We start from the raw sequence: 13,046 nt of genomic DNA on the forward strand, positions 1-13,046 counted from the left end.
AAAACGCCGGCTTTGCGTTTTATAGTGTGAACACGAAACATTTTCAAAACGAAGCTTTTCGAAAGCGATGAAGTTACGGTAACCGTGATATTTCCCTGGCCGTGTGTTATTCAAATACAATTCTTAAATAACCAGTGATTGTGGCCTTTTCAAATTCCTCCGGCGTATGGAGGGCGGAAAACGTTTGATGCGTTTTCAGAGTGAAACCTCTGTTTTCAAATTCCTCCGGCGTAGTGTGGACGCGGTCTAAGCTGAAGAAGTTTCTGAAAAGGTGTCAGAAAGAATCTTACAACGCTTGGGATGTCCGCTACCTTTTTCATTTTATGTCACCCGAACTACGGCATAATATGTCTAGAGACGCGTACGACAAGTAAGTAAACGAGGATTCTTCAGATCACTGTTTCTCCACCTCTAGTGAGGATAATTGGAAACCTCTTGGGATTTTCATTTCACGGCACTTCTTACAGGCTGTATAAACAGAAAGGCATATGGCAATTAATAATTATTTGTCGCATAAAGTTTCCAAATCTGTCAAGACTCTACTTGTTCATTCAGCTTAAGGACGTTCGCTCGAAAATTTTCCAACACTGATTTTTTCTGAGACATTTATCACTGTAAGATGATGAGTTACGTTATGTCAGAAATGTAAAAAGACATGGGGGTCACCGACTTCGTTTGGAGAGAACACGCCCGGAAGAACACCCTAAATCTGAAAAAATCGGGCTTCGTTAGCGAATAAGGCCACAGTGTCTGTAAGAAGCCCAAAAGTATTGCAATTAGATCTTTGAAGTGAAATGTTCTCTGCCAAATATTGTTTAAGTGGACCTATTAAGTGAATTTAGTCAACTGGTGAGGTTCCTTAAAGAACAAGTTCGCATTTAGCGACCATAGATTCACGCGCCTTGCAGCCGCAAGATGGAAGGATTCGATGTCCCGTGGACAGAAATCTTGAAATTTTTTAACTTCCCACATTGATTTTTTTGTTCATTTTTGGACAATGTGGAGATAATTGTAAATAAAATCTGTTTCTGGAACGTCCGAACGTCCAAGATTGTTGAATCCAGGCAAAGCTATAGCAATGGCCATCTGCCCTATCATTTTATTACTTAGCGTGCACGCTCATGCATGACGTGGCGTGTGAATTTGCGTGCGCAATAAGGATGCGCAAAAACAATTAGCGCGAACGTCCTTAAAACAAACAACAACCGAAAACTTTTCTTATATTTGGTCTGCCCTGGAAGTTAAGGGTTCATAGAGCTAAACGACAGTAAACGGGCAATGAGTCTGGTGTTGCTACATATTAACATAATTGTTTAGGCCGTCAAATGCGTTTTTTTTTTTTTAGTGGACAGCAATCTGGGAAAATCCCCAGATTTCAGTGATTTCAATCCACCGGGACAAAGGAACCTACATCCTATGTTTCCGGGAATCAATACTAAGAATTCCAAATGGCGTTCAGTTATGACGGACGGTAGAGCACCTTTCGCAAACCACGACGACGACGGCGGCAACGAGAGAAGGTTTAATGAGCAAACAGTAACTGTGCGTTGCAGGTCTTTATACATTTCTTTGCCGTCCTCTGCAAAACAAGACGGAAATGACCAAGTTCTGCGTAGTCTGAGCAACGCGAGCGACGACAGCTGATATTTCGCATTTACATTTGAAATTGGAGGCTGTCAATTCATATTTTGCCTGAGCACGTTTTTAGAACCATTGGCGCACTGATCAGATCTGGACAATCGCGATTTTCGCTGTTATTCATTTTTGACTTGGCGTCGTCATCGGCGCTGCCGATGCTCAAGCTCCCTAGTACTGTGACAGACTGCCAGGGAAAAGACCCTGGGAACGAGGTTGAGAATTTTCAAATATCACGAGTAGTGACTGAAAATACTATTTCCAGTGTTTCGATCGGTGATAAGCATTTTCTAAGTTCTTTTGTAATCCGATCTGTTTTTGTTTCTCGTCTGAATCTCCGGTGGCTTCTCTCCACATTCATCAGAGTTGCAATCTTAAGGTTCGTTATTTCTCGCGCTAAGAGCCCGTGTGCTGTTTTTTTAAAATCAGCGGTAAGTAAGCGCGAAAGAGCGGTTTCCTTTCATTGACGGCAGAGCTGTCCAAATTTGAGCGCTACGACTCCAAGAAAAGCCTCTTGTGATAGTTGGTGACGCCATGTTCGAGGATCTGGGCCTCCCTTGGGTGGATATTCTGATCTTTGGACTTAGCATGATTCACTGTTGCTCGCGCGGCCTGGATCATGCTCGGCCCCGTGCAAGCTCCACGAGCACTTGCGGTTGGCCGATGAGTCCAAACTTGTTACTTTAGTAATAAGCATGTGCCAATCATGACCTCACAGAACGCTAAGATGACGTCATATATCTTTCAATGTTCGCCACTTGGGATCTGCCATCTTCCATTTTTGGTTGGAAGAATCAGGAAAAATATAAAAATACAAGAATATAAGAATTTGAAATATAATCGTCATAAGATCTAAATTCGAACTAAAACAGAAATTTAAGCACCAAATTTTTGAGTTAACACCCACGGTTGATACACCAAGTGTTTCCTGTTAATAATAAAAAAATAATTAAGTAAATAAAATAATAATAAAGTGAGAGAGCTTGACCATTGGAGCATGAATGCTGTTTTTTGCAAGAAACGATTAAATACCCCTCCCCTCTCCCCAGGCTAAATAAGGTTAAATGATAACCATCCAGTCTTTAAATTATGTTGATCGATTGGAAACGTTTTAGTGATTGTATGTCCACTTTGAGGCACTGCTGGTGTATGGACGATGGAGATGGGAGATATACCTCTTACTAACCTCGTTTTCTCGGTCCGTGCTGTAAGTTACGGACCGAGTTTTTTAAATCGAAAGGGAAAAAAAGAGGGTCCGTACCTTACAGTACGGACCGAGAAAACGAGGTTAGTAAGATATTCATTATATCTCTACTGCTTTTCTGACGGTCTCAGGAACGATTTCTATTCACGCGGAACGACTTCAAATTTCTGACGCACCTCGAAAGCAAAACGAGTCAATTTTAAATCGCTTTTAAGTCGTTAGCACGTTTTAATGCACAATTTAGAGTAAAAGAAAGTTTTAAACTTTTACTTGCTATAAAATTTAAGAAAACTTGGCGATAAATCACAAAACAGTTTTGCAACAAAACCAACTTTAAATTTTAGCGGGCCGTACAGGAGAGTACGGCCCGCTAAATTGACCAATCACAGCGCGCGTGCTAACTAAGAGATATAATAAAAAGTATTTACGCTGGGCTGCTGTTATCCTTTCACTTGCTTTCGCGACTGAAAATAGTTAAGTCGGAAACTTAAAGATCAAATACTCCAGAACAAGAGGGGAATATATTGGGAATATATATTCAGTTGCAAGAAATTTATTTCCCAGTTGAATGCATCAATCAAAATAAACAGAACAAACAACACGATAAAACAGTACTAGCTTTTCATATGTTCTATTTACCATCACTTTATCCTAAAACTTCACTAGTTCCAGGTGTATTTAAAGTATTCAGTTTTAAAATCAAAGAACTTTTGAAAGGGTCGCTATCAGGGAATTTTGTTCCATTTTTTGTCAAAACAGTGCTATAAATATGATTTAGTACCTTCACTCGCCTGCTAAAAGCTCTTAGAGCACCAACATAGAGCAGTATTCATTTGAGGGTCGAAAGATAATTGGTTTTGCACTGGACTTCTGGTTTTGCATTACTACTTGACACGACTGGCTTAGAAAAACTCGCGCCATATTTCGATCCAATCAGAAGTAAAACAAAAACTAGCCATGACTCTTCCGCATATCTTCTTCGCGCTTCGCGTCAGCTAAATGCATTTTACTTCAAGAATTGATTGTCTGGTTTTTTTTCATTGGATTGCTGTATAATTTGTGATTGCTTGAATGATTACATTGGTTTTGGTCTTATGATACTCAATTGAAAACTGCTCGATTAAGCTAATTGAGGGTAAACTGTAACTAGTTTTTTGTGGTAGTCACAACAGCAAAATATGAAAAGGTCCATCAGACCTTTTTCAACTTCACTCATCACAGCCCTCTACCAAACTGATGCTGATCATGGTGTCCATAACTTTTGTAATGCTGTTATTTTCACAGTTAAGACTAAATATACTAGAGGGACATTAGACTCCCTGTCTTATTTTACCAGTCTATAAAACTGCTATGAGCGCTTTTACAGTATAATAACAATGTACAGCTGTTTTCTGTTCGCCGTCTTCTGTAAGGGGCTTGAATATAATGTAAAACAATCTAGGCCACCAGTTAAAATTCCTCTTCCGTTTCAATTGTTTTCTAAAATCGTCGCCGTTTGTGCTCTTTAACGAATATATTGCTATAGTTTTTAACTATTATCGCCATTGCTACTTTATTAATAAATTTCATAGTTTCCCTGCCGGGATAACTGTGTTATAACCATTTCATATATTACCTTAACGTAACGTAGTCTAGAGGTTAATCAATCTTATTGATCTTCTGCCCCTTCAAGCGTTTTTCAAGTATTGGATTGGACGCTGTCCCAAATGATACCGCGTCATCACTCCAGAGAAGTGTTTTTTTAAATTAACGTAAGTACTGTAGATGCGAAAGTCCGTTGCTCTTTTGACTTTCCTTACCGTTTTCAGTTTGTGCAAACGTCATGACGTTACTCGAGGCTGATTATTGACTAAGTCGGTTTTCAATCAGAATTGCGCAAATTAAATTGACTGTTTCGTTACAGTCCATGATCGTGGAAATTTTTTTAATATTTCACTCGTGTAATAAGTTTATTGTATACCAAAATTACTTGGGATCGAACTAAGAGACCATCGGACCTTGGTCTTTTACGCTCAGTTCATTCGCGAGAATCTCGGACTGACGTTATCTCTTTAAAGCCTTTGCACACCACTAATACGATGTAAGAAACAGAAGCTAGTATATATGCAATTCTATTTTCTTTCGAATGTCATTTGAAGTACTATTCTAATTGATTAGAGTAATCCCGCTCAATATAAAAAAAGTGATTACAAATTAGCGTTTGAACTCAAAGTTTAGGTTCACTCATTGTGATTATGATTTTCTTTCGTTAGACAGTGCCACAGTAATAAAGGTTAAAGTCATGATCAGTGTTGAGTTAATTACTGCCGCAGTAGCGTAAGTTACAGCCTGGTGTACCACTTAAGTAGTAAACATAGAAAGAGCCACAGTTTCTCACTTGAATGTTGGTGTGCAGGTTACAACAGTTTGAATTCCAGTGAAAGCAGACCTTCCTGATTACTTTGCCGTCAGCTACTTTGGGATGTCCACCACTTAACCAGCCGGTTTGGGCAGTGTTACACCTCCTTGATTTTGGACATAAAGTGGGCATTTTTGTTCCCGCACTTCCTTGGAAACGGTACCAGTTAGGACCAAGTGAACTGTCACATTTGTACTTCACAGTGGAGTAGGTCACCTTTCTGTCACCACTCGTCAAACGTTTGTAGTTTTGACATTCTGGGGACCAGACAGAAAAAAACAGAGTTTTAAGAGTCCAGGAGTCAATAAATTAAAAGAGGTAAACAACAAACCGCCTTACTTTCTGTTTTTGTTTTTGTTTTGTTTTTAAACCCGGCAAGACTTGAACTTATTGTAAATCCTGCGAGATCCGTTTTCATAGCTTTAATATTCTAAGAGTTACAGGGCGAAAGGTTTAAAAGTCCCCCAGGTCCAAGCTTAAGAAGCAATGTTGATGTCACCATTTTTGTCCTAGATTCAACTTTTTTTATTAAAAATAGAAGCGGACAAACGGATGGGTTAAGAGAAATAGAGAAAAATGAAAGAAAAAAAGGCACTGTTTTATCACAGTTTACGGCAAATGAAAGAGTCACATTTAAACCAAAACAGAATATTCACCTGAACTCATTTTGCACGTTTTTCCATCTCCTATGTAAGGCTGATCACATGAACATTTGTAGGACCCTACAGTGTTTGTACATGAAGCTGAACTATGGCAGTCGTGTACACCGCTGACGCACTCATCGATATCTGTGGAGGAGTAAAGAGGAACACAACAAATTAAAGAAGGCAAAAATCAGTTGTTTTGCACACAATTATAACAAACACTTACAAAAGTGTTTCATATAGTGTACATTGAACACGCAGAAAATACAACCCTACACCTCCTGTGACATTACCTTTTTCGCATTGTTCCCCACTGTAACCATCTTGACATTCGCAGAAGTATCCAGTGGCTGTGAATCCATTTAGACAAGTCTCATTGTGAAGGCATGGGTTACTAGAACATGAGTTCTGAGAAGAAGAGATTGCTCTATTTCTAGACATACAGTTTGCCTTAATTACCTTGGGTGAAAACCAAAAACAAAAATACAGTGGTCAGTTTGATTTGCTCACCTCAGTGCCTCTATACATGAAGCCTTCTCGGGCCTGAAGATCTTTAGGATGCTGTATGTGATCTGCGTCATTCAGTTGACAGAGAACAATGTCTTTAATTGACGGACCAATGTTGAAGGATGCACATTTACTTTCCATGGTACAATAATTGTTACAGCGACTTGGTATGTTTTCCACCAAGTATATGTTTAAAGAAATAGCTTTGATCACATGACCCTGCAGGGCATACCCATCGACTGGTGGGGAAAATTTAAGATGTCGGCAGAGACCTGGGAATGATAATAGTACGTAAATGTATAGTACGTGGTACTCCTTATCTCGTTTCAGCTCTAAGAGCATATACTGAGCCCTCAGACGTACATTTCCCTCGGCGTTCTGTAGAAGATTAGATTCCTTTCGCTGGCCATCACTCATTTTATGTCACATGAAGTCCAGCATGTTGGATCAACCATCTTGGCTTTCACTATGCGATAGAAAGTTAACCGAAAAATGATAATGAAGTGAAATGAAGTAAAAAAAAAGAAAAACTAATTTTGCAATGTTGTTCAAACTGGGATAAACTAACAATTCATTTCAAATTCCAAATAGACGACATTTAGCTTGACATGCCCGCGAAAACTGTGATTGCCGTGTCAGTGTCAAATAACACGGAGACTGAAACAGTTGACATATCAAAATTATTGCGAGTGATGAATAAACAGCTAATGACAGTTTCAGCTTTACGTTCGGACAGTCCAAAGAATCGAAGGGAGATAACTGTTGATCTTAAGTCATACAGCATTCTTGTTTCCCAATATTTGCTTTGCATGCCGGTGACAAAGGACTTGTAATTAAAACTTGTCCTAACAAGGCAGAAGTTCTGAGGTTTGGCTTGCACGCACAGGGGGGTACTCACTACCAGTTATCCATGGAGATGCTAGTCCGCAAGCAGACGTCTATCTACTTTTGCCTTTGTTTGAAGCTCTTGTCACTCAGGAAAAATTGTAGTACGTCTTTAATCCCGGGGAACATTTAAGGATGAGACTGGTCAGATACTTTACATTGTGCAACGGCTGGTCGCTTGGTTGGGCATGAGATAAAAAGCAATATGTGCACATGACAGGTTGACTGATCCTAATTTTAGGTAGACAATTCGTTATATCAAATTTCATTGACAAAGGAAGGACAAGATGACATGCCCAAAGCGTGCTCTGTAAAATGAAGATATAAACGTAACGATGGCAGCTGATGCCTTGTTTTCTCGAGAACGGTGTGCTGCGGCTATTGCTAGCCTTAGTCTCTAGCTTACTCTAAGTAAATGTAGAAGCCGAGATCTAGAAATGACGCTTTGTTGTGTAGACGTCAGCTGACATGTTGTCGCAATCCAAGGCGTTTATCTGCTTTTCCGTTTCTATGTTGCGGTTTAAGAGAGTCACGCGTCACAGAACATTGGGAACTAGTTTAGGCCAACACCACACGGTTCTCCTGGCGAGAACCTTTTACAAAGTACCGTAAACTATTTACGATGTACTCAGCGAATTTAAGGCCCAAAAAATGAAGAAATAATTGTAACTTTTTTTCCCTCATACTGGATATTTTCAATAGACAAAATAAGACAAGTTAAGACGATATTGTTCTCGTGCCAGTGATGTGAAGTCGTTGCAGCAGCCAGAATATTAATCAAAGTGTTTTGAAACCGCAGTTGGCAGATATGACATTTTAAGCTTATGTGTACAAATGTCAGTTTCACCTCTCCTGATTACAGTGAAAACCAATTCTTGCACTCACGAAAGTGATCTAAAACGCTGGGTCTAAAGCCAAGAATCAAAATAATTACGTATTCTTACACTGGAATAAAGGCCTTTCATCAACACAAACTCAGGCAATTTTAAGTTTTTGATGTGGAACCTAGAGGACCGCTCACGCGCAGAGACGAACTCCCAACACGCGAAAATTTCACGAACTTCTCGAATCTTCAAATTAAAGTGCAAACACAGATCTGGTAGCCGCGCTATACATTAAAAGCAAATTATTGGGCCAATAGAGGACATTTTGAGACTCACCCTGTGCAAGCGTTGGATAAGGCGTCGCTGAAATACATGACACGAGAACGAAGAGCAACGAAGAGCTCATAGCTACACTGCTCTGGACGTCTTTAGTTCTATCTTCTCGCATACGGAGAATTCAAGGATTTTGTTTGGTGATGTTAGCGGAGGCAAAAGAGAACACCGACTATAACTGAGAGCAGTGATGTTGAGACACTTCGGTTGACAAACTTACTTACCGTTGCAAAATATTGTAAGTAATACCTTGATCATGGTTGTAATAGTACGGTTGACGTGATGTTTAATACTTGTCGCAAATTGTAATAACAGCTGTCGGGATTTCAAAATGTTTGTAACACATTTATCGAAAATCTTAATACGCAATACATTGTCGAAATTTGTAATAATCCGAGCTGTCGTTAATCGTCTACAATTAACAAGTCTAAGAGGACATGAACAGTTTTCCAGAAAGTTCGTTTTATTTATTTTTTTTCAAATAAAAGTTAAGGATGTTGCACAGCGTATTTAAGCTATCCAGCATCAGTTTACCTGCCTTTTTTGAGCCGAACTCTGTAGTGAGTCACTCTATTCGCCACTGACTTATTAAAAGTAGATAACCCTCCACCCCACCACCCCGCGTCACTCCCCTCTTTCCTTTTCACTTATAGCTACCAGACCCCTCTATAAGACGCGCCAGCAGAGAATCTTGGTAGCTGTATTCAACATAACAAGTTCAACACATACCATACATTGTAAATCCCTACAGTCGTGTACCATAGAGGTAATTGGACATTAAGAAGTCACAGTCACAATAGAGAAAAATTTCTTTCCCAGGGAACATGAAAGAGACAAGAACGAACGCAGCGATAAAATGACGCGTTATTTCTACTCTGTGCTATTTTATTATTTCAAACTGTTCTTTTGGTTTCTATGACACTTGTAAGTCATTATTTTCTGCGTAAGCATTCTTAATTCATAATTATTCCAAACAAAGATATGTCTGCTCTATCACATATTCTCGATCGACTTTCTTTAAATCAACTTCACTTCAATAAAATATTAAAACCAGTCCTTTACATAGAAGACTATCCTGTTGTGACATTCACAGAACTCAATCAGTTGAAACTATGTACATAATGAGATTCGCATTCTTAAAGGGATGATCTCGTGGTTCGGCGCATGTGCAAGCTATGACGATATTAACAACTGCTACTTTGTTCACTTCTTTGCTGAAGCACATGTAGTTCAGTAACCACAGACCGTGATTTGTGAAAGCAGAATGACTCATGCCCAAATTTTGCTGAAGTTGTCAAGAGATGTACGGAGAAAATATCTAAGTTAGTACTGAACATTGAGTGTATTATCCGCTTCAAATTCTAATGAGAAGTACTACCTCTATCGTGGCGTTTTGGAACTGATCGAGAAAGTTTTAAGGCAAAATTTCCTTAAGAAGTCATTAGCTCGGCCAAAGTTATAACTTGCGATAACGCCGGGCCATGAAACCATCCTTTAATAGCAATTATTAACGAAGTAAGCTCAAAGTAAACTGTTTGTCTTAGACTAAGGATACGTGACTACTCCATGTTATACTAACCTATTGATTGACATATCATCGGTGATATTGACATCTTATGATATTGCACTCCTATAATTTACCAACGGTTTGTATATACCTTAATAAATTTGCAAAGGTTTAATTTGTTTTGAGCAGGGTGTTAAAAGAGTGCAAGCTCCACGATTCCTTCAGGTAGTTTCATAGAAGACTTCGACTTCGTCAGGTCGAAAGTTGTAACTACCCGCCAGGAATGATTGTGTGAAGGAGGATCCAAAGGTGTTGCCAGGTGGCGAGCCGTAGGTGTATCCAAGGTTTGTGTAAGAATTGGTGCTTGATGCGGCGTTGTTGGCAATGTAAATATCGTTTCCTCCTCCAAATGTTGGTCCATAGGAAGAGCAGCTGTAGATAGAACAACAACTAGAAGAGCTGTGACTTCCTGTTTGGTTTAGTTTTAGTGGCTGACAACCAGGCTTGTTCACCAATGAGAAGAGAAAGGCTGCTGAATCGTAGCGATATCCACAACTGGAGCCTAATTTGAAATACACAATGATAAAATAAGTCAAACATTTATGATGTTTAGTGGCACTTTGATCACATCGTTAATTTTTACTATATGCCTAGATCGTCATTATTTCTTGCAATTTTATCTTAAGTTCGCGTGTTCCCGTATCTGAAAACTCTGCTGAGTTTGTTTCAAAAAGTTTCAATTCTCGAATGAGCGGGCCCGGTAGAACTCTGGAGTTCGCTGTCTAAATCTCAGACTGAACGTGTAAGCCTTATTTTATAACTTTCATAAAATCAACTTATTTTCGTCAGATTTACAAACCGAACGATCTTAACTTCACTTACCAGAAAAGTGTTTCCTTTATATTTGAATTTCCTTCCCGTATCTTGAAACTGTGCTAAGTTTTTAATAATTTTCAATTGTCGGATGAGCGCGCCCAGTGCGAGACTGGAAACCACTGCCTCGATTACAATTCAGACAGAACGTGTATGCTCTATTTTATATCGTACATAAAAGTGGACCTTTTTTCGTCAGATCTACGAAGCGAGTGATCTTAACTTCGCTTACCAGTAAAGTGTTTCGTTTGTATAAACATTTTCCCCGAGTGTATGCGCGAAACAAATCATTCTTCAGCTCAAAACGTCTAAAAGACACAACTTTGTCGCCGCAAATCAGACATTAAGCTTATAATACCCAGTTCTATTTGAAAGTACCACCTTCATTTCCTTTTGAAAAATAAAAGTAATAATTAAAAATGAGCATTCATCCACAACTAACGCATGGACATGTTTGTTGTCAGCGGTTTCAGCGCCAAAATATACTCGAGCATGCTTAGCAAGCGTCGTTTGTTGATAAATGACGCCCTTAAAAATTAAGCGATCTATAAATTTAGCATCTGAATTTGTGACAACCTCTGTGAAGCGACGGACCCACTTAAATTGCCGTCGACGTCTCCATAACTAACTCTATCGTCTGCCAAGCTCAAGCCGGGAAGAACGGGATGACAATACCGTATAAAAATTGTAAGTGCATTTTTGCTATCGGCAATTTTATCGTGATGTGTCTTAGGAAACGGATTAACGAGAAATTCTTAGTATCATTGACTAACTTTGCTTTCATAGGATATCTTCTGTGTAATTGCTTTACTTATTAGAAGCGATACTTAGCAAGCTTACAGCTCCCTAAAAGGCCTTCCACCACGATACATGTCTCCCTAAAACCGTCCCGAATCAGAAAAGAGAAGTTTAGGGACAGCGAGTAATGAACTGTGGAAGTAAGATAAGGCATTTTGAACATAAGGTTCTAGCACTTAAATTTCCTAAAACATATTTTAATTATTCATTTCCATAAAATTCTTTTTCATATTTCTCCGTGACCGCGCAATATGATCATCACTGACTCACAGCTTGAGCTCGAGTCGTCTGTGATAAGATGAAATTGATCATGTCACTTACTCCATGAGAGACTTGTGTATCCTCCAAAAATATATTTCCCAACTCGGATGATTGTGACAGATGGACCTTTGCCATCACAGTTTGAATGGAAGGTAGAGGCTGACCAGCCATTTACAGTTGCCTGGTAACAGCGATTCCAGTAAGAAGATTGGCCAGTCACAGGCTTTAACCATTTCTCGAGCCACGTCAAAAAATTCTGGCTGTTTCCCACAATGCTGGAATATTTGAAAACCGCTAGAAAAAAAATATAAGAACATTCCTTGGATCCAATTTTCTATACAACTAGCAATTTTTTAAAATTAGTTTGTCATGTTAATATTTGTTATATATAACACTGTCATCTTCTCCAGTCACAGACTGACCATCTTTACTTGCGCCATACATGTGACGCTGCTAAATGTTATCGTTTTGGTCCGTTTGTCGGAATATAGACCACGTTGCAGCGCGACACATTTTGGTCTGGAATACACTTTTTTTTGTTCTACAAGAATATATCTTATTAGAATATCGAGGCTGAAATTTGCGATATGTACTAACCGTATAAAATGTTTCCTTTCTCTAAACGGCAAAACCGGCCAAAAAAACAACAAACTTAGCCCTGACTGTATGTTCGACACTAATGACATTTCTTTAAGAAGTTATGTGTGTCATATCAGGCTTTGGTGCCTGCTGTCTGGCTCCAAAATTACTTCAACGCCATCAAGGTCATGAAGGACAAATGTCACGTTCCACAACCGATGGAACTGTATTATTGCAATGAACGGATACGACACACGAATCCAATCTAGAAGTCCGCCATGCTGCTTTAATAATCAACTTCCAAACTTACATTGCGCGCTTAAGGATATTCTGTATCATGCACCGAAATGTACCTTACAAACACTACAACAAACATCGGACATTTTATTGGCATAGTCCACTTTGCATTCATTTCTAATCTAAGAATATTCACAAGAACATTTCCAGCCTAAAATCGCAAAAAATTAACAGTATTCATCCTTGGGCAGAAAAACAATATTCTAATAGAAAAAGAGAGAGTTTATAATTTCCTCCATGTTGGGTCTCGTTTATCAATAATCTTAAGGTACATTTAAACTCTGAATCGCAAATGTCAACG

At 39.0% G+C, this 13,046-nt stretch overlaps 3 protein-coding genes across 3 annotated transcripts in view; all 3 read right to left on the reverse strand.

Moving 5' to 3' along the window:
- Positions 1-4,754: 4,754 nt before the first annotated feature.
- The window catches only part of LOC145496206 (uncharacterized), a 43,646-nt gene continuing 35,354 nt past the window's right edge, over positions 4,755-13,046 (reverse strand). Inside the window, exons 7-8 of the mRNA XM_081475872.1 lie at positions 5,894-6,025; positions 4,755-5,494 (exon numbers count right to left, since the gene is read on the reverse strand). Of these exons, the coding sequence (XP_081331998.1) occupies positions 5,136-5,494; positions 5,894-6,025 (491 nt within the window). The 3' untranslated portion in view covers positions 4,755-5,135. The remainder of the gene's footprint in view (positions 5,495-5,893; positions 6,026-13,046) is intronic.
- On the reverse strand, positions 6,305-8,545 carry LOC145496258 (uncharacterized). Its single transcript, XM_081475955.1, has 2 exons — positions 8,434-8,545; positions 6,305-6,660 (listed from the first exon to the last, which is right to left on the reverse strand). Exons 1-2 carry the CDS (start codon positions 8,543-8,545, stop codon positions 6,374-6,376), a joined length of 399 nt encoding a protein of 132 aa, XP_081332081.1. The 3' UTR covers positions 6,305-6,373.
- Positions 10,159-13,046, reverse strand: part of LOC145495598 (uncharacterized) — a 6,817-nt gene continuing 3,929 nt past the window's right edge. The window contains exons 3-4 of the mRNA XM_081475229.1: positions 11,930-12,163; positions 10,159-10,499 (exon numbers count right to left, since the gene is read on the reverse strand). Coding sequence (XP_081331355.1) covers positions 10,159-10,499; positions 11,930-12,163 — 575 coding nt within the window. The remainder of the gene's footprint in view (positions 10,500-11,929; positions 12,164-13,046) is intronic.

This window comes from Orbicella franksi, chromosome 8, assembly GCF_964199315.1.
Source record: "Orbicella franksi chromosome 8, jaOrbFran1.1, whole genome shotgun sequence".
NCBI lineage: Eukaryota > Metazoa > Cnidaria > Anthozoa > Scleractinia > Merulinidae > Orbicella > Orbicella franksi.